The following is a 22,610-nucleotide window of genomic DNA, read 5'->3' as shown; positions in this document are numbered from 1 at the left end:
ACACACACGCAGCAGTCCTCAGCCATGTTTCCTGGGCTCCATGCACCCATTGGCAGACCTGACCAACAGATGGAGGGAGGGAAGGGAGATCAGCGAACATTCAGCGTGCATTCAATAGTGTCAGTAGTGTGAACATAAAAACAGATTATGGCAGCTTTATTTTTCTGCATCTATCTGTGCGGAGCGGACGGGACTGCATACATCCAGGGCTTGCAAGCTGGGCGGGCTGAGCCCCCAATGTAGAGGAATTGCATTCACATACAGAAGCAAGCTCACCAGCGTGATGGCGCAAAAATTTTGTCTAATCGCAAACATTCAGTTTTGGATAGAGAAATATTAATTTAATTCAGTCAGTCTCCCAATGAAGAAAGATTGAGGGTTTTTGTTTCAAGTCTGGGTATTGGAATGCATTATAGAACCATGAAATTCCTCCTTTGTGTTTAGTACTTAGATAGTTCCATATTATAGGGTCCAGTGTCACAGATTTAGTCTGAAATTTGGTATGGAAATAGTGAATTTGAATCTTTGCGAGTTTTCCCAAAAATTCTCCGGGATCTCATGTAAGTCTCAGAACCCTAGGTTTAACCACTGGGTTACATTAAAAGATGGAATAAGGTGTTTGTATGTACTAAAGGATGTAGGGATCTGGATGGAACCCATGCTAGGGGGTTTTGTGCTCAAAAGTGTTCTCAAGTCCTCCAATGAGACCTGTATGAATGGGAATTCGGGACATTGGAGGTTTGGGTTCAGAGCCGCAGCCTGCAGGAGGGATGGAAGGTCCCGCTCTTTAATGAGTGGCTTTTTTAGGTTAATCTATAGTTTGTCCGAGTCAGGAGAAAACCAGGACCTTACTTGGTCAAGGAGGGCAGCGTAATGATAGTTTTTCAGCCTGGTAAATTAATTAATTTTATGCTGGATCAGGGTAGTGAATGAGATTCAAGCTCTACCTCCTTTCCACATAAGTTTTCTGAGCATAATATCAAAGTTCCTAAAGAATTTATCAGGAAGAGGGATGGGGATGGTTCTAAAGAGGTACAGTATTTTGGGTAGGGTCATTATTTTAAGCGCCGCCACTCTTCCCTACCAAGATAGTTCATGGGTCCACAGTAGGAAGTGGAATAGAGGATAAATAGGAGGATATGAGCTCCTCAGTAGGTTGAGTTGTATCAGGGTCCTCTTGCAAATTATATAAGGAATGGGAGAATAGTAATGCTTTAGCTAAATCTTCTGGGTGGTAAACTGCAGTGCCATCTAGTGGATTTTGAATGTAACACGGGTTCGTTTTAAGATGCTGTTTCTGTAGTTGTCTCCCTAGGAGTTTTCGTGCCCTGTTGCTATGGGAGTAGTAAGTAGCTTTTAAAGACTTCAATAATTTTCCTGTTCTGTCATAATTTGGAGGCGTAGGTCCTGTCTAGATTTCATTAAAGCCGCCAATTTGACGGGCTGGGGCGTTATTTTGGTTTGTGACTCTAGAGACTGAATTTGTTGCAGCAGAAACATTGGCCTGATGACACTGGGACTGGTGCAGCTAGTGATCAGGAACACTGTTGCTGGCCTACACTGATCTGGTGACACTTGGACTGGCATGGTAGTAATCAGGAAAAGTGATGCTGGCTTATATTGGTCTGGTGACACTGGAACTGGTGTGGCAATGATCTGGAACACTGGCCTGACTACCCATCGGTCTGATGACACTGGGCTTGGAGTGGAAGCAATCAGGAACACTTTTCCTTCACTGTACTGGCAACATTGTATTGGGATGATCAGGAATACTGGGGTTGGTGGCACTGGTATGGTATTACTATACTGGTGTGCCTAGAGATCAAGAACACTGGCTGGCTGCACTAATATGGTGAGATTTTACTGGTGTAGCTTGCAATAGCACTACCTATAGCAGTCAGCATTCCTGCAAGCCAAGCAAACATAACCTACTGGTTCTTAGCTGCCTACATACATTTTTACACAATACTATGTTAATTAGCCAGGAAGTATAAGAGGCTGAATAAAAGATGACCTGGGATTCCAGGAGTGCGGTTGTCCACAGATGATTGCTGAGAATCTGGGATTGGTGTCTTGCAGGAACGTAGTCAGTGCGGTGTACAGTTGGGTCAGATCTGGCAATCAAAGAAGTGGTCAGCAAACAGGCAAAGGATCAGTTCAGACAGTAAGCAAAAACGTGTTCAGGCAGCAGGCAGAGATGACACTGCATTGGTGTGGCAGCAATCAGAAATATTTTTGCTGGCTTACTCTTGTCTGGTGACGCTGGAACTGGTGTGGCAGTGATCAGGAACTCTGTTGCTGGCAGCACTGATCTGGCAACACTGGCTAGTGATCAGGAACATTGTTGCTTGCCCACACTGGTCTGGTGACACTGGGACTGGTGTGGTGGCAATCAGGAACACTGATAATGACTTTAACTAGTCTAGTTGACACTGGGGCTAGGGTGGTGGCAATTAAGAACACTGTTGCTGGGTTACACTTGTCTGGCGACACTGGCCCTGGAGTGGCCAGGATCATGAACACTGGTCTGGCTTACCCCAGCCTGGTGACACTGGCACCGGTGTGGTGGTAATTAGGAAAACTGGTCTGGCTTACATTTGTCTGGTGATAGTGGGGCTAGTGTAGCTAGCAATCAGAAACACTGTTGCTGTCTGCATTGGTCTGGCGACACTGGCACTGGTGTGGCTAGTGATCAGTGATCAGGAACATTGTTGCTGGCTGCACTGGTCTGGCGACACTGGCACTGGTGTGGTGGTGATCAGGAACACTGTTACTGGCTTACACTGGTCTGGTGGCATTGCGCCTGGTGTGAAAGTTATCAGGAACACTGTTGCTGGATTATACTGGGCTTGTGACTCTGGGACTGATGTGGTTAGCAATCAGGAACACTGTTGCTGGTTTACACTGCTCTGGTGACATTGGGACCGGTTTGGTGGTATTTAGGAAAACTGTTGCTGGCTGAACTGGTCTAGTAACTCTGGCATTGGTGTGGTGGTGATCAGAAACATTGGCCTGATGACACTGGGACTGGTGCAGCTAGTCATCAGGAACACTGTTGCTGGCTTACACTGATCTGGTGACACTTGGACTGGCATGGTAGTAATCAGGAAAAGTGATGCTGGCTTACATTGGTCTGGTGACACTGGAACTGGTGTGGCAATGATCTGGAACACTGGCCTGACTACCCATCGGTCTGATGACACTGGGCTTGGAGTGGAAGCAATCAGGAACACTTTTTCTGCACTGTACTGGCAACATTGTATTGGGATGATCAGGAATACTGGGGTTGGTGGCACTGGTATGGTATTACTATACTGGTGTGCCTAGAGATCAAGAACACTGGCTGGCTGCACTAATATGGTGAGATTTTACTGGTGTAGCAAGCGATCGGGGACAATGTTGCTGGCTGCACTGGTAATATTATACTGGGCTGGCTAGCGATCAGGGACACTGACACTGTCTGGCTGCACTGGTGACAATGTAACGAGGTAAAAAAAAAAAAAAAAAAACCTCTGCCAATCACTATAGAAAACCCTCCGCTTTCTCTCGCAGCCAATCTGTGTGAGAAGAAACAGAACAGTGGTAGCAACATCCTTTGTTTACATTTTGTAATTTGAGTAACAGAGATCACATGGCACAGAGCCAGTTTTATTGGCCCTGTGCCCTAGTCTGTGTTCTGCTGTGTCTGATGGGCACAGCAATAACAGAGATCTAGAGGGAGCGCATGAGCAGCACAAAGGGAAGGCTGTTTTAAAATTCTGCTGTACTTAAAGCAGACCTTCAGTCATTTTTTCATCTTTCCACCTATTTAATCTTCTGCCCTTAATTTAATTATAGATAGTAAAACGTTTTTTTTTTTTTTTTTTTTTTTTTTCTACCAGTAAATACCTCATACAGCCCACTTCCACTTTCTTGTCTGGTGGTTAGCCTAGGCTAATGACATCATACACAGCTCTCTCTCTCTCACTCCTGTGAGAGTCTGCCAGCAAGAGAGGAGGGATGAGTCATAGGAGGGTAAAGAGCTGCAGAGCTGGAGGGGCTTGATGAAGGCAGAGATAACAGGAGACTGCAGATATCCATGAGTATTCATCAAGAGAGGAGAAATTTGCAGGCAAGCAGTGGTGTGAAAACGGTGTATGTCCTCGCGCTTATGGTATAAATGTAAGTGAATAAATAAGTCGATAAAATGTAATTTTTAAATTTTTAAATATAGCTGCTGCTGGAAGTTTAAAGTGCAAGTGCCTTTAATAAATGTATAATCCGTAATTTTCCGTGCTGCTATATAATAAATTATTGCATAATACTCAAATTACATATATCCAATAAATATACCAAAAACATCCTAGTGTATACAGTGCATCAAAAATAAATACATGAATATAAATAATACTGCATAAATCAAAGTCCTTAAGTGAAACAAAGTGCTGTAATGCTCCACTTCTTAATATTTATATAAATCAAAGTCCTTAAGTGCAAAGTGCAAAACAAAGTGCTGTAGTGCTCCACTTCTTAGGTGAAAGTGCTGGTGCTCCCCTCGTGGCTCCCTACTTACCACAAATAGAAGAGAGTAAAGCGGTTGATGTCAATTTAGGCTTTTCTAGTGATAATAATCCTCGTGGAGACAGCCTCTTGGTATGTTGGAAAAGGATCCTTACATGTAAATGCCAATATTCATATAGGTGCCGGTATTCCTTTTTCAGCAATTTGAATTACAGCAGCTCTTCTGTACTTCCCACTGACAACAGAAAGGCTGGGAGTGTGAGGAGACCGGCCATCTGGACTGGGACACTGCTAATGAAGGAAAACCAATCAACTGGTGATAAGGTCATGGACTGCCAAGAATCACTGATGCATGTGGGAAGTGAAGGCTGGCCCATGTATTCCAATCTAACAGAAGAGCTGCTGTTATTCAAATTGCTGAAAAAGGAATACCGGCACCTATATGAATATTGGCATTTACATGTAAAGATCCTTTTCCAACATACCAAGAGGCTGTCTCCACAAGGATTATTATCACTAGAAAAGCCTAAATTGACATCCACCGCTTTACTCTCTTCTATTTGTGGTAAGTAGGGAGCCACGAGGGGAGCACCAGCACTTTCACCTAAGAAGTGGAGCACTAAAGCACTTTGTTTTGCACTTTGCACTTAAGGACTTTGATTTATATAAATATTAAGAAGTGGAGCATTACAGCACTTTGTTTCACTTAAGGACTTTGATTTATGCAGTATTATTTATATTCATGTATTTATTTTTGATGCCCTGTAAACACTAGGATTTTTTGGTATATTTATTGGATATATGTAATTTGAGTATTATGCAATAATTTATTATATAGCAGTGTGGAAAATTACGGATATTTGGCAAGTACATAATAACAGTATATATAAAATAATATGCAAAGTGGTTGGAGGGAAGCTTCGGAATGGCAACAATGTTTTTATTACAAATTATGTGAGCAGACTGCAGTTCTTCTTTAAAGCCAAAAAGTAGTATTAAAGTTTTGACAGAGTTAGGAAGTGATAGAGTGAGTTAAAACTTTTCCTAAATTGCATGGCTGTCTGTGTCCCAGGAACAGAAGGTTAACCTTTGCTAAATATACATTTTTTTTAAAATTAGCCTGAAAAATACAAAATACAAGCTGATTTAAGAATGGATGAATTCATCATGCTGCGGTCCATGATTATTAAGTAATAGTTAATCATATCTAGGTATTTTACATTCCATGATTGCATGACTTTGCATGATTTACATACAAGTTGCTCATTTTGCTTAATGCTGAAAATATTCTATGATGTATTAAAATGTGCTAAATTTCGTACTGCCATACCAGATTATCAAAAAAATACAACAGAGCAAAATTCTTATCATAAATTTTCTGTACACTCAGCATACTCACAAGTGCTTCCTACAGCTTTATTTTCTTGGCCACAACAAATGCCCAGGGTGATTTGCTATAACATGCCTGTTTTTTTTTTCTTTCATAGATCTATTATCAGTTATGTAGGATTAAGTTCTCAAATTCAAATTATCTTGCAATCTTTACCTCCCCTTTAGGTTTACAGAGTGGATATAAAACTCACACAAAGATGCCAAACAATCAAGACAACTTGACACCGCATCGGAAAAAAGCAAACTTATTTCTTGTGTGCTATGTGTACTCTACTGAAGATCCTCAGTCTACTTTGTCTTATTTCTGAATGTTCTATGAAACCCTCTAGCTTAGAAATTCAAAAAATTACTGAGGATTTGGAAACGTTGTTACAAAAGAAGGATAAGGTAAGATATTGAATGTTATACATTTTATAGCATTTTTGCTTCTCACTTGCAGCTTGACCAGTAGTAAATGAAATGGGTTTTCATATTTACCTATTGATGTTTCAGAATTGAAGTAAATGTAAACCCTAACCAGATGACATTTAGTTTGCTAAAACACTGTGCATCATACACTACTGCATTGCTTTTTTTTTTTTTTTCATTTTAAAATATACTATTTTAAACTTTCTAATAATCCTATTAAAAAAATTACAGTATATCCTATTCCTAATCCTATTATTAACTAATAACATCCTTTTTGCATCTCACTTCTGCTAATCTCCTCCAGTCTTTTTGCAGCTACTCCCTTTCTACATACATGAGCTGGGGAGGTTGAATGAATCAGGACAGGATTCCTAATGGTGACAACGGCTCAGTATGAGTTGGCACGAACATTCGTGGTCTCCACTGAAAGCACATTAGACAGTGTGAAAGATCAGTTAGTAGACAAAGGCAGAATGTTAGCCCATAACAGGAATTAGCTGAACAGGGACCTTCATGGACAGATCACCAGGCTGTATATTTATTATGACTGAAAACTACTTTTGAAATTATTTTAATGTGTTAAAGATTATATCATTAATAACTGGGTTAAAATCTTTTAAGTACATCTGTCATATTACAAAAATGTAGTCTCTGCTACCCTCTTCCAAAGTTGCTTGGGTACATCCGAGTTCAACAATTCTAGTAGGGTTGCACTGATACCGGTATCAATGCCGATACTAAGCATTTGCATGAGAACTCGTGCTAGTGCAAATACTCCCATACCTGAAATGGAAAACGAATGGGCTCAAATCGCACTGCAAAGAATCACACGATTTGATCAGGAATGCAGTGCAATTTCTGTCTGAATCACATGTGGTTTCCCGCACCACTTCTGCGTGAACCCAGGCTTGTCATTCGGAGTTCAGCCTAAGTAAATGAAGATGGGAAAACTCTGAATACTTAATAGGGTACAAGGAAAAAAGAAAATATCTATCTATCTATCTATCTATCTATCTATCTATCTATCTATCTATCTATCTATCTATCTATCTATCTATCTATCTATCTATCTATCTATCTATCTATCTATCTATCTATCTATCTATCTATCTATCTATCTATCTATCTATCTATCTATCTATCTATCTATCTATCTATCTATCTATCTATCTATCTATCTATCTATCTATATATATATATATATTTTTTTTTACAGTATATATATATATATATATATATATATATATATATATATATATATAGTGTTTACGCTTACGGGGGATTGAATGATTACAGTGAACATAACTCCATCCTATTCAATAATATAAGTAAACATTTATTTTTTTTTCATACTGAATATTTTCAAATCCTTTAGTCATTCTTTATCTCTACTGGCAGTTAACAATTTTAAAGAGGGGTTCTCACATGGCAGATTAAAATGAAATCTCTCAGTAGTTAAAACATAAAGTTAAACTGTGGGACAGAGTTTTTTTTTCTAAACCAATTCAAACAGAGACAGCTTTTGCTTATATTCCTCCTGCATGGTGGTGGGGGGGGGGGGGACTTCAGTTCAACGAGACAGCTATTGATTTGCTATAATTGGTTTTAATAGTTACTAGTAATAATGGATATGCAGTCAAGTAAGGCTAACTACAAAGAGATTGCAAAAATAAAAAAAACATGTACAGAAGGAAATAATTGTTTTTTTCTGCATCACTATGAACTCCTAACATACATTTTAAGACATGTAAATCTGTGGCACTAGTACATGATGCTTACTTGTTACACAGACAGCATTTACATGTTGCATGTTACATACTAAAAGGTTGCTAAAGTGTTACTAAACCGAAAACAGTAAAATCAGTCTGTATATGTAGTAAAGCATATTTGTTATACTCACTGCGGGACCTAAGGGGTTAATCTTCTACTTTGTGTAAAAAGGGCTGTTTGAGTCTGTCTGTGATCCTCCCCTTCTTCCACAGTCCCCAATTTATCTCCTGACAGTACAGAGCCTTGGGGGCACTCTACACATGCTCAGTTTAGTTTTTTTTTCTTGGGAGGTGCATGTGATCAGCACAGGGCCAATCAGCACTGTCCAGACAGAGAGTCATGAGTCCTGCAGCCTCACAGGACAATAAGAGTAGAATGAAAAATTATCCTACAAGCTTTAACCAGACACTGATAGAAGTCATAAGAATGCTATATATCACTGATGCAAAAAGGTATTTAGCAATTTATATTTACTAAAATAATTGCATGTTCATGTTCTGTGTACTGTGGGAGACCAGTAGTGATGAGCCGAACACCCCCCCGGTTCGGTTCGCACCAGAACACCGCAAACAGAGGAAAAGTTTGTTCGAACAAACTAACTCCATTGAAGTCTATGGGACTCGAACGTCAAAAATCAAACGGCCTCATTTTGAAGGCTTAAATGCTATTGTTATTACCCTAAAAAAGTCTATGGGGTCCGGGTACTGACCTGGGGAACATGTAGCAATGCAAAAAGTTTTAAAAGAGATAGTTTTTAAAGGGGCACTGATTTACTGATTTTAATGACACTTAAAGTGAAACCATAAAAATGAAAAATTTGTTCAAATATTGTGCCTGGGGGATCCCCTGAATGTGCCTGTAAAGTAGTGCATCTGTACGATGTACGTAGCCTGCTGCAGCAATACTGACATTTCTAAAGGACAAAAATGTCATATACAAATATACATAAAAATTTCAAATGCCATGTACTTGACATACAGGTGCAGAAAAATTGGGCCTTGGTTGTTGGTGGAGCCTGAACACCGTAACCCCTCGCAGTTACTCTTGCTGGGCACAGGAACGGGCTGTGCTGCTAAAAATTCTATACAAATTTTGAGATTGCATGTACTTGTCATACAGGTGCAGAAATATTGGGCTTTTGGTGTTGGGGGTGCCTGAACACCACAACCCCTCCACAGTTACTCTTGCTGGGCACAAGAACGGGCCCTGCTGCTAAAAATTCCATACCAATTTCAAAAAGTGTTGCATGTATTCTTATCAGTGATCTAGTGGGGGCGCTGTGCTGTCATCTGACCTGGCCAAGGTTGGCTGGTGGCTATGCAAACCGGCTGGAGTGATGGGGACCTGGAAGGTTAGTATCGGCAGGAACTGAAACTGAAATTGAGCCTTTGGTGTTGGTGGTGCTTGAACACCGTAACCTCTCACAGCTACTCTTGCTCGGCGCAGGAATGGGACCTGCTGGTAAGAATTCCATACAGATTTGAAATCGCATGTACATATCCTACAGGTGCCAAAAATTAGGCCTTTGGTGGTGGTGGTGCCTGAACACCATAACCAACCCCTCACAGTTACTCTTGATGGGTGCAGGAATGGGACCTGCTGGTAAGAATTCCATACAAATTTGAAATCGCATGTACTTGTCATACAGGTGCCAAAAATTGGGCCTTTGCTGTTGGTGGTGCCTGAACACCGTAACCAACCCCTCTCAGTTACTCTTGCTGGGAGCAGGAATAGGACCTGCTGGTAAGAATTCCATACAAATTTGAAATCGCATGTACTTGTCATACAGGTGCCAAAAATTGGGCCTTTGCTGTTGGTGGTGCCTGAACACCGTAACCAACCCCTCTCAGTTACTCTTGCTGGGCGCAGGAATGGGACCTGCTGGTAAGAATTCCATACAAATTTGAAATCGCATGTATTTGTCATACAGGTGTCAAAAATTAGGCCTTTGGTGGTGGTGGTGCCTGAAAACCGTAACCAACCCCTCTCAGTTACTCTTGCTGGGCGCAGGAACGGGACCTGCTGGTAAGAATTCCATACAAATTTGAAAATGCATGTATTTGTCATACAGGTGCCAAAAATTAGGCCTTTGGTGGTGGTGGTGCCTGAACACCGTAACCAACCCCTCTCAGTTACTCTTGCTGGGCGCAGGAACGGGACCTGCTGTTAAAGAATTCCATACAAATTTGAAAATGCATGTATTTGTCATACAGGTGTCAAAAATTGGGCCTTTGCTGTTGGTGGTGCCTCAACACCATAACCAACCCTTCTCAGTTACTCTTGCTGGGCACAGGGCACAGGGACAGGGCTTGCTATTAAAAATTACATACGAAATTTAAATTGTATGCACCTGTCATACAAATGCAGAGAAATTAGGCCTTGGGGGTTGGTAGTGTCCTAAACCAAAAACATTGTTGGAAGCTAGCAGAATCAAGGTTGAGGAACAGGATAGGCAGCATACGCAGTCTTCAAGGGATGTCAGACCCCTAGAAAATTCAATCAGTTACATCAGCATCAGGGACTTGATAGCTGTTGTTGATCCAGGAAAGAATCATTTTGATTAAAAGTCAGCTGGTCAACAGAGTCTGTGGACAGATGCACTCTTTTGTCCCTCACAAAATCTCCAGAAGCACTGAACGTCCGTTCGGAAAGCACACTGGAAGCAGGACAGGCCAGTAGCTCCATTGCTTATTGAGCAAGTTCTGGCCAGTGGTCCATCTTCAAGACCCAGTAACCCAGTGGCTACTCAGCTTGAATGGTCTCCAAGTCTGCTCTTGCGCCTAGATAATCATGCACCATATGATTGAGACACTGCCGATGGTTGCTTAAACCTAACAGCCCTGGGTGCTGCTGAGAACTAAAGAACTGTTTAAAGGCATTGGCCAGCTAGCCCCCTTCTCCACCGCTGCTCCTTTGGCTGAATGATGCCTCAGAAACATGTCCAGAGAATGTTAACCTCCCAGTGTCTGGAAAGGTGTTACACAAATTTTTTTTCAAGGCCTCCTCAAGATCTTTCATCCTCTGCTCCCTCTGCGAAGGCAGGATGAGCTCTGCAACTTTACCCTTGTAAGGTGGATCAAGAAGGGTTGCCAACCAGTAATTATCCCTCTCCTTGATAGCATGAATCTTCAGGTCATTTTGCAGGCTTTGCAGAATCAGGGAGCCCATGCATTGTAAGTTGGAGGAGGCATGAGCTTCTGAGTCCTCTGGGTTACTAAGGATGACATTGTCTGGAGCAACCTCTCCCCAACCATGTACAACTCCTGGGATTTCTGGGGAATCAAAACCATCCCTTGAAGACTGTTGTATGCTATCCTTTACATCCATGCTGCCGCAATCCCCCTCCTCATCTTCCTCCTGTGTGTTTTGTGTCCCTGCAGGGATGATATCTGCATAAAGGGGGCCTTGTGAGGAAAGGAAGTCCTCCTCCTCCTCCCGCTGTTCTGCCTCAAGAGCCCTGTCCATGATTCCACAAAGCGTGTGCTACAGCAGGTAGACTAAAGGGATAGTGTCACTGATGCATGCATCGTCCCGGCTCACCATCCTTGTGGCCTTCTCAAATGGTGACAGGACGATGCATGGCTAAAAAAAGCCAAGCTCTCCTGACCCTGTCATTGTGCCATACTCACGCAGGTACTCATTGATGGTGCTCTGCTGCGTGTGCAGCCTCTGCAGCATTGCCAATGTTGAGCTCCACCTGGTGGGCATGTCACAAATGAGGCGGTTGGTGAGCAGGTTGAATTTCCGTTGAATGTCAGATAGCCGAGTACTGGCGTTGTATGAACGCCGGAAATGGCCACAGACTTTTCTGACCTTCCTCAGGAGATCTTGGAAGCCCGGGTATCTGGTCAAGAAACACTGCACCACCAGATTCAGGACACGGGCCAAGCATGGAACATGTGTCAAGTGTCCCTGACGGAGGGCAGAAAGAAGGTTGGTGCCATTGTCGCATACAACCATTCTTGGCTCAAGCTGTTGTGGCGTCAACCATCTCTGAGCCTGCCCCTGCAGAGCTGACAGAATCTCTCCCCCAGTGTGACTCCTATCCCCTAGACAGACCAACTGAAGCACTGCATGGCATTTTTAGCCTGACTGCTTGCGTAGGCCCTTGAACGCTTAGGGAGCACTGCTGCTCCAGAGGACAATTGAGCAGAAGAGGACATGGAGGAAAAAGAAGAGGAGGAGGTGGTGGTGGAGTAGCCAGATGTGGCAGAATCAGCACCAGCTTTTTGGAGGTGTGGTGGCAAAACAAGCTGCAACACTGAACCCTGTCCTGCATCCGCCCCAGCTGTCAGCAGAGCTACCCAGTGCACCGTGAAAGAAATGTAACATCCCTATCCATGCCTACTGGACCAAGAGTCAGCAGTAATGTGAACCTTCCTGCTGACTGCTCTGTCTAACGAGGCCAAAACACTACCTTCCACATGAAGGTAGAGAGCCGGAATGGCCTTATGCGAAAAGAAATGCCTTTTTGGTACCTGCCGCTGTGATACAGAACATTCCCCAAATTCCCAAAGGGGAGCAGAGTCTACCAGATGAAAAGGCAGCAATTGTAATGCTAGCAATTTGGTCAAGCTAGCATTAAGACGCTGAGCATGTGGATGGCTGGGACAGTATTTCTTTCTATGGTTCAGCAACTGGGGTAGTGAAATCTGCCTGCTGCTCAAATCAAGCGGTGGTGTACTGCTAGCAGATTGGGTGCAAGTCTCTGTGGCACTCATTTCTATATTATCATCAGTCTCAATGCAGGTATTTGAGAAGACATGAGGTATAGGGCTAGAGATCCCAGATGAGGAGCAAGGTGCAGTATGCTTGTTTTTATCTTGTGGCTCTTTCAGGTGCTGTTGCCAACAGACTGCATGGCAGGTCCTTATATGCCTTGTCAAGCATGTGGTACCCAAGCGGCTGGTGTTCTGGCCACGCTTGATCCTCTTCAGACAGATGTTGCAAACAGCAACGCTGCGGTCTACTGCCCATGTGCTGAAAAAAGCCCACACTAATGAATTTTTGGAAGTCCGTGGGGAGTTTGCAGCACCCTGCACCTGTGGAGCTCTGTGCCTGCCTTTGTCCAATCATGGCAGAGATCATTTGATTGGCCAAAGCATGGAGGTCAGGGTGCATGATTTGGCCAATCACATAACACACTGCATGCGCCGCGGGCACATTTGTCCGTCATTCGACCAATGAGCAAATGACCGATGTTCGAGTCGAACTTAGCTTCGACTCGAACTTGAAGCTCATCCCTAGAGACCAGATATAGTGAATTCAGAGTCGTGTGTTTAGTAAAAATTTAAAGCACCCCTGACAAAACTGAAACTATTATTACTCCGGGCAATTCAGCCCTGGATTTTTGATATGCCCGCAAATATGCTGAGATGTCATTTTTTGGGAAAAATGTGTGTTTGCATTTCTGGCCTTTGGCTCTCTATAAATTGATGGGAAAGCTCTGTTGATGTAATGTGCTTTTAGTTGTGCACCAAAATAAATGAAGATTTTCAATTTAGCACACCACAATGCACAAATGTGAATGCATTGTGCTGTAGTGTACTATGTTGATTAAATTTAGTACAGGAAACGTTTTTTGTGCATTGCAGCTCATTAAAGTGTAATTAACCACTTGCCGACCAGTCGCTGTAATTTTTCCTGCAGTAGGTCGGCTCTAACACGCGAAACGATGTACCTGTATGTCATTTCGTGTAATAGACAGTGGGGGCAGGCACGCCAATTGTCTAGAGGGGGAGCCAATTAGCAGGTCCGGCGGACGCGATGTCCGCCAGCCACCCGCGATCGCTCCCCATAGAGACAGAACAGTGGTCTGCCGATGTTAACAAGGCAGACCTCCGCTTTGTCACAGATGAACACAGGGATCCTGTGTTCCTATTATTTATTAATTCTGTGTCCATCCCCTACACAGTAACCCTAGGAGCAACCCTTTGTTCGCCCCTAGTGCTATCCCCTTCCCTGCCAGTGTCATTAGTACAGTAACAGTGCAGATTTCTAATGTAGTAATGGTCTCCTCAAAAGTGTCAAAAGCGTCAGTTGGATGTCCGATCTGTCCGCTGCAATGTCGCAGCCCCGCTAAAAATCGCTGATCGCCACCATTTCTAGTAAAAAAATAATTTAAAAAATCAAAAATTACATAATTAATCCCCTAGTTTGTAGACGCAATAACTTTTGCGCAAACCAATCAATATACACTTATTGGGATATTTTTTTAACAAAAATATGTGGCAGAATACTTATTGGCCTAAATTGATGAAAAAAAGTGATTTTTAAATTTTTTTTATTGGATCTGTTTTTAGGCAGAAAGTAAAAAATAATGTTTTTTTTTTTTTCAGAATTGTCGCTCTTTTTTTGTTTATAGCGCAAAAAAAAAACGCAGAGGCGATCAAATACCAGCAAAATAAAGCTCTATTTGTGAGAATAAAAAAAGGACATCAATTTTATTTGGGTATAGCGTCGCACGACCTCACAGTTGTCACTTAAATTAACGCAGTGCCGTATCGCATACAATGGCCTGGTCATTAAGGGGGTAAAACCTCCTGGCTCTTAAGTGGTAAAAGCTCCCAAAATTATTGTTATAATGCAGTCAGGCTGTATATGGTTATGAGCTCTGTTTTTATTAATTATACTGAAGAGACTCACTGGGTGGAAGGAGACCATTTGCTTACATTAGGAAGTTGAAGCAGGTATGTTCAGGCACCTCTAGATGTCTGCACTTCATACCTAGAGCAATTCGCTCCATTTTTCCCAGTGACAGAGCGTACTGTTGCATGTGTGACTAAGTAAAACCACTCAGGTTATCTTAACCACTTCAATACTGCACACTTTCACCCCCTTCCTGCCCAGGCCAATTTTTGAATGACAATTGTGTGGTCATACAACACTGTACCAATATGATTTTTATATATTTTTTACACACAAATAGAGCTTTCTTTTGTTTGGTATTTATTACCCACTGATTTTTTTATTTTTTGCTAAACAAAAAAAAAAAAAGATCAAAATTTGGGGAAAAAAAGTTTTCCTTTGTTTCTGCTATAAATTTTGTAAATAAGTAATTTTTTCACCTTCACTGATGTGTACTAATGAGGCTGCACTGATGAGGAGGCTCTAATATGCAGCACTGATGGGTACTGATAGGTGGCACTGAAAGGCATCACTGAGGGGCACTGATTGGCCTGATGACTGGTGGGTGCTAGTGGGCTTCACTCGTAATGACTGCAAGGATTATTAGTGCAGATCCCCCCTGTCAGAAGAGCCGCTTATCGGCTCTCCTTTACTCAACGTGAATAGAGGAATGCCAAAAACCAGAACTTCCTAGTTAAGCTGTGATCAGCTGTGATTGGACACAGCTGATCACATGGTAAAAAACCTACATCATGGGCTCTTTACAATGATCAGAGATGCAATGTGTCGGAGTGAGACACCGCTCTACTGATCGCTGCACTGTGCGCCCCCGCACGAGCGGCTCGTTTTGAAAGTTGTCATATGACGTCCAGGGAGAGCCACCGCCTGGCCGTCATTTTGCTGCAGACCGGTCGGGATGTGGTTAAACTGAATATAGATTGTCTATGTGCGTTTGACAATAAGATCTTGATCTTAAAGTGGTTCTAAAGGCAGAAGGTTTTCTAACTTAATGCATTAATTCAGCGGCCCCCCCACCTAATACTCACCTGAGCCCATCTTGATCCAGCGATGTTGCACGAGAGACTTGGCTGTCCGGGACTTGTCCTCCCGATTGACTGAAACACACAGTGAGTGCCATTGGCTCCCGCTGTTGTCAATTAAATTCAGTGAGCCAATGAGGAGAGAGAGGGGGCAGAGCTCCATGTCTGAAAGGACACACAGAGAAGCGGCTCGGCTCAGGTGCCCCCATAGCAAGCTGCTTGCTGTGGGGGCACTCGGCAGGAGGGAGGGGCCAGGAGTACCGGTAAGGGACCTGAGAAGAGGAGGATCTGGGCTGCTTTGTGCAAAACTACTGAACAGAGCAGGTAAGTATAACATGTTTGTTATTTTTAAACACAAAAAAAAAACAAGACTTTAGTATTGCTTTAAAGTATATGTAAACCCTTAACATGTAACACAAACTATGCAGTTTAAAAAAGAAATGAAAGGCAAAACATATGTGTAAAGATATTAAAAAAAAATGTATATACCTTTTTTCCCATAAGTGACCACATAGCCTATGTTTTCAGCTCCATAAGGATCTCAGAGACCTAAGAGAAGAGAAACAGCAGCACACTAATCTACCCAATAAATGGCTGTGCGGGGGGGGGGCATGTCAGGACAAGTCTGATCATTAGAGGATAGCATGCTGTGTTCCCAGCACAGCTAGAGTACTGACCACACTGTGATCTCATCCTTAGTGTGGTCAGTTTTTGATAGAAAAGCAGATGGACTGGCAGGAACACCAGGTATTTCACACAAAATGAATCAATACAAAGAGAATAGGATACTTTTTTCATACAAGTATTTGGTACAGCAGGCACATATCAGGAATATGAAAGGTTGAGTTTACTTATTCTCTAATAGATATAGTTTATACAGGCATAATGGTCCATAATGCATTAGGATCAATAATCCACACTACTTATATATATTTTTTTAAACGGATACCCTAAGTTACTATATCAGTTCAATAGGATGAAGGTACAAATGTAATCATTTTCACTGAAGTCATCATACCTCTTCTGGACTGGCCATTTAGTGTCATGAAAAATATGAATATTCATGTTGTCATTTTTTTTTTTATTTGTAGCTGAATTGCCAGGGGGAATTGGTACATTCCCTGAGTGAAAACGAGGTAAGACAATGAAAATTATGAAAATACAAATACACCACACCACACCTGTAATGGTAAAGGAAAACTAAAAATGAAATGTACAGAAACATATGAGGATTATGTAAAATAGTTTTTACTGTGACTAATGGATAAACCTGTACAATATTTAGACGATCAGATATAGACATTTAAAGTGAAGGTGAAGAGAACATTATTTTTAAACTTACAATCTATGTCTAGTAAACCCATTGGACAGTGCTTCCTAGAAATTAGTCCTATACATGGCCGATGCTAGACTATTTTGCGCCCTAGGCAAGACCAGCTGCTTGCACCCCAACCCCCCATATACTGTACTTACCTTCTCAGCTCCGTGCCGTTTGGGACAACCAGGGACTGTGAGCTCCTCTGCTCTGTTGTGGATGGGACTGGAGGAGGGAATGACGCGATGTGACGTCACGTTGAGATGCGCCGCACCCACGTTCAGCACGTTCATTGGCTGGAAATGCTTAGCACGGCACCTATCCGTGCACACTGCTGGCAGCCAGGCTGCAGCCTCATCGTATTCCCGATCCGGATTGGCAGGATCTGGCGGCGGTGAAGATCATCAACCAATCCAATTCGCGCACAGACAGCGCTGCAGAGATGACCATGTCCTGTGTCCGTGTGTAAGGCCTGCACATCAAGCAATGCACAGTGAGTGACATACAGTCAGCACTATTCCCACCCCGGATGCTGTCTGGCCGGCGAACTACACATGAATGATCCATCCATCTGAGCTGGTCTACACCCTCTTCAGGCTAGGCTAGGCAGCAGTGTGCCCCTAGGTGGCAGTGCACCCTAGGCGTCTGCCTAGTTCGCCTAGCAGGAGCACCGGCCCTGGTCCTATACCATTATCATAACTATTGCTGCATTCAGTATCTACTTACACTTTTATGTTTTCCCATGCAAATCACTTGCCTGTACTGCTACAATCCTGCTTCATCTATAATGAAGGTAAAAAAATGTGTACCCTTTCTTGCTTTCATACAGGTTCTTCACATTGAGAACATGCACAGAAATAAAAACTTATAGTGTAGGGTAAGGCTAGAACTCTGTTAGCTTTTTATTTTTGGATATGCATATGGCTGAGAGTGGTGGTGCTCCAAGTGACACAACAAATGTAGCTGTTGAATAAGGCAATAGCAGCAGAAGGTCCCCAGCAAGCCTCATACAGTCCCTTTGCCATGACTACATAGTGATGGTCAATATGTTACATTGACAAAGGGAATATTGGCGTATACTGTATGCTGTGATGAAACTTACAATAAAAAGTTAAAATGAACACATTGGATTGCTGGTGACTTTCTGCTGTTATAGCTTTTTATTTTTGACTTTGCTGATAATATTTTATCACTTCCTGTCTGGTGAAAACATTGTTACTGTGACAGAAATTCAAAGGGAATCTATCTAAAACATTCATCTATGAACATTGCATATTTTTAACATTTGAAATATTGCATGTGAATAGTTGGTAGTACAACCTGCAGTCAGCAGGTAGTGCACTTGAGCTGGTTCTCCACGACCTTTGCCAAGTCATCTGTGAAGAGGTTGTAATTTGATCTGCTATTCAGAGCAACTCATGACTCAATGGGGTTGATTTACTAAAACTGGAGAGTGCAAAGTCTGGTGCAGCTCTGCATAGACACCAATCAGCTTCCAGGTTTTATTGCCAAAGCCTAATAGAACAAGCTGAAATTAGGAGCGGATTGGCTACCATACACAGTTGCACCAGATTCTGGGTGATCCAGTTTTAGTAAATCTCCCCCAATGAGTCAGAAGAGAGACCAACTCCTCTATTATCTACTTGCTAAGCCCTTATCATTTTTGAGCTGAACAGAGACAATCAAAGAGTGAGCAGCCCCTTTAACCAATTCAATACTGGGCATTTTCACCCCTTTCTTGCGCAGACCAATTTTCAGCTTTCAGGGCTCTCACACTTTGAATGACAATTACGCAGTCATGCAACACTGCCCAAACAAAATTGTTATTTTTTTCCGCACAAATAGAGCTTTCTTTTGGTTCTATTAAATCACCGCTGTTTTTTTTTTTTTTTTAGTTTTTGTGATATGAGTGAAAAAAGAGCGAAATTTTGAAGGAAAAAAGAAAACACTTTTTTTCAGTTTCTTTTATAAAATTTTGCAAAAAAGTAATTTCTGTTCATAAATTGGGGGCAAAATGTATACTACTACATATCCTTGGTAAAAAATAACCCAAATTAGTGGATATTATTCAGTTGGTTTGAAAGTTATAGAGTCTACAAGCTATGGTGCCAATCTTTGAAAACACCCGATCACACCTAGTGTACTGATCTCATTTCTTGAGGCTCTGAAATGTCAGGACAGTACAAATACCCCCCAAATGTCCCTGAACCCTTTTTTGGAAAGTAGACATTCCAAGGTATTTAGCAAGAGGCGTGGTGAGTTTTTTGAAGTTGTAATTTTTTTCCACAATTCTTGGGAAAATTTAGAAATATATATATATTTTTTTACACAAAATTGTCATAATAACACGTTATTTCTCACAAACAGCATAGGCATACTTGCAATTACACCCCAAAATACATTCTGCTACTCCTCCTGAGTATGGCGATACCACATATGTGAGACTTTTACACAGCCTTGCAACAGAGAGGTCCAACATGCAGGGAGCACCGTCAGGCATTCTAGGGGCATACATTACACTTATAATTTCCTGACGACCTATCACACTTTTGAAGCCCCTTTAGCACCAGGAAGGAAAACGACTACAAAAGGACCTCATTTTGGAAAGCAAACACCCCAACGTATATTCTTTGAGGCATTATGAGTCTTTTGAACGTGTCATTTTTTTTTTTTTTTTTTTTTTACACATAGCATGTACTTAGCAAAACTTACACCGGACAGATACTCAGGTACACTGGAGACAGGTACTCAGGTACTCTGATGGGCTGCAGTTAGGTGTGTGGGTACTAATGGGCTGGAGAAAGGTACTCAGGTATTCTGAGGGGCTGCAGATAGGTGCTCAGGTACTCTAATGGGCTGGATATAGGTACTTGGGTACTCTGATGGGCTGCAGATAGGTACTCGGGTGCTCTAGGCTGGAGACAGGTACTCAGGTACCCTGATGGGCTGCAGATAGGTACTCGGGTACTCTGGGCTGGAGACAGGTACTTGGGTACTCTGATAATCTGCAGATAGGTACTTGTGTACTCTGGGTTGGAGACAGGTACTGCAGTCCATCAGAGCACCCAAGTACCTAAGTACCTGTCTCCAGCCCATCAGAGTAGGTACTCGGGTACTCTGGGCTGGAGACAGGTACTCAGGTACTCTGATGGGCTGCAGATAAGTACTGTACTTGGGTACTCTGGGCTTGAGACAGGTACTCGGGTACTCTATTGGACTGGTGACAGGTACTAAGATGGGCTGGTGATAGGTACTCAGGTGGGCTGGTGACAGGTACTCAGGTCGGCTGGTGACAGGTACTCTTTATTACTGGGGCAATCTGTGTGCTTTTCTGTGAACTGTAAGCAGTAACTGCCTGTTATCACAATCTCCTTCTCACACAGGATCAGGGTGTGAGGAGAAGAACTCAGTAACAGGTAGTTCCCACAGTTTGTTAAGATTTGTGTCCGGCTGTGATTGGACACAGCCGGTCACATGGTAAAGAACCAATTTTATTGGCTCTTTACTCTGAATAAGGATAAGCTGTGTCAGAGTGACATGCTTCATCCCTGATCGTCAAGCCGTGCGCCCCTGTGGACAAGCACGAGCAGCGTGCACAAAGACCATTTGACCAGCTCTGATTGGACACAGCTGGTCACGTAGTAAAGAGTGATTTTCATTGGCTCTTTACCCTAAACTGGGATGGGTTGTGTCCTAAAGGACACTCCTTATCCTCGATTGCCATGCTGCATCGCACGGGAGGAAAGGTTCCTGCCGGCGTCATTTTACATAGTGTCAGTAGGGAAGGGATTAAGACTCTGCAAACATTAAGGTGGATTTATGCAAAAGGATGAGAGATTGTGCACTTAGGCAGGCCGTAGATGATGCAATTTTCTTGACTGCAACCACTGGTTGAAAGAAAGTAGCTTGATTCCTCCATTAACACAGTCAGTCGCTGGACGGGGGGGGGGGGGGGGGGGGGAGTCTTGCCTGCCAGGAGAACATGAGATATGAGATAAAAAGACTCATTTGTTGCAGAGTATGTTTGTGTAGATTCCTCCTTGATCCGACCTGCAGGACCGCTGTGATGGGTTCCAGCTGCAGGGAGAGACTGATGGCCAGCTCGGGAGCCTGATGGAGACCCTGGAAGCCACGCTAACTAGCATGGAATACACACTGGAAATTACATCACTGGAAGGATGGGGAATCAGACAACAAAGCAAGAAACTAGGCTACGTGCTCGAAACATCTAGCTCCTTCTCCGGGCCTGGGGGAGCAATACTACAGGATGATATATATAGAGCAAAAACAAGCTAGAGCCGCGACCAGACTGCAAGGACCAGTGGCTCTAGCAGGTATAGAACAACACAGATGGGGAAAAAAATCAACTACAAATTCCATAACAATAAAAAAATAATAAAAAAATATTAAATATCCAAATACAATAGTATACAAATGTAAAAATATACCCACGGCAAAGTCTATGGTGGCAATAAAAAGGAATATGTATATGAAAATAAATGATATCTGAAACCACATATATAAGTATAAATAAAAGCATATACAAGAAAACAATTTAGGAACTTATGAAATGTTATCAGGGTGTACATGCCTATGCAATGCCTCTGAAGCATGCATAAATACATGAGAAGGGGGAAAATAGTGACAACGGGGGAGAACATATATCATGAAACAGCAGGTAAAACTATCAGAGAAACCAGTAAATACTTACTATTTGGTGAAAGTATATGAGAGAGACTCCACATATGTATCTTAAACGATCAGAATTTCATGATATGAGGAGAGGGACATTAAGGGTCCATCAAAAAAATATATGTATATATTGTTAGTTAATAATTGAGTATAAAAATAATAGAACATAAGTTAAATGCATCTTTAGATAACAAAATTACATATAAAGGGGAAGGAATGGAAAAAAAAAGGAGGGGGGAGGGTTTTCCTAGTAGCAGATGTATGTACGTTATGCAGAAAGCCAACAAGCGCATAAATACAGCAGTGTATTGACCTCAATTTCCTTGTTTAACGCTCCTAGGGTGAGGGTATTGAGAGAGTAAATCCAGTAAGTCTCTTGTTGGTGTAAACGTTTGAAACGTTCAGCTGCAGGGTATGTGGCAGGGATAGCCTCAATAACCCATACCTGGAGTCCTGTGATGGATTTTTGGTGGATTCTTGTGAGTGTTTTTTATCCAATATCATTAAACTTTTAACTGGGATACTGCACTTAGCTGGCACTTCCTTCCCTTTGTTTTTTTTCCCAAGTGAACCATACAGAGCCAGTCACAACTCTGAGGATAGCAACCACAGGTGGTCCTGTGCCTCCTCTTTGTTTTATCTCACCCTACATGGACCAGAGACTATCTTGGACTACCCCTAACCCTTGTCATTGGTCTTATTGACATTTTTATTGCTGACTGGCCTATATAGTCTCGGGGCGCCAGATTTTTTTCTTTCCTAAATGCTGCTTAAAACCGATGTGTACACGGACACATAGGCTTTTATGAAGTTGAGTTTATGCCACAAGCTCCTAAACTCAAGTTTAGGAGCTCCTAGTGTACATA

The 22,610-nt window shown here is 42.4% G+C and overlaps 1 protein-coding gene across 1 annotated transcript in view; it reads left to right on the top strand.

The window, feature by feature from the left end:
• The first annotated feature begins 6,126 nt into the window (after positions 1-6,126).
• The window catches only part of LOC309554343 (uncharacterized protein), a 64,391-nt gene continuing 47,907 nt past the window's right edge, over positions 6,127-22,610 (top strand). Inside the window, exons 1-2 of the mRNA XM_082256001.1 lie at positions 6,127-6,279; positions 16,829-16,873. Of these exons, the coding sequence (XP_082112127.1) occupies positions 6,154-6,279; positions 16,829-16,873 (171 nt within the window). The 5' untranslated portion in view covers positions 6,127-6,153. The remainder of the gene's footprint in view (positions 6,280-16,828; positions 16,874-22,610) is intronic.

Source organism: Pelophylax lessonae (genome assembly GCF_965119305.1).
Source record: "Pelophylax lessonae genome assembly, chromosome: 4".
NCBI lineage: Eukaryota > Metazoa > Chordata > Amphibia > Anura > Ranidae > Pelophylax > Pelophylax lessonae.
This window is presented reverse-complemented; position numbering and strand designations above follow the sequence as displayed.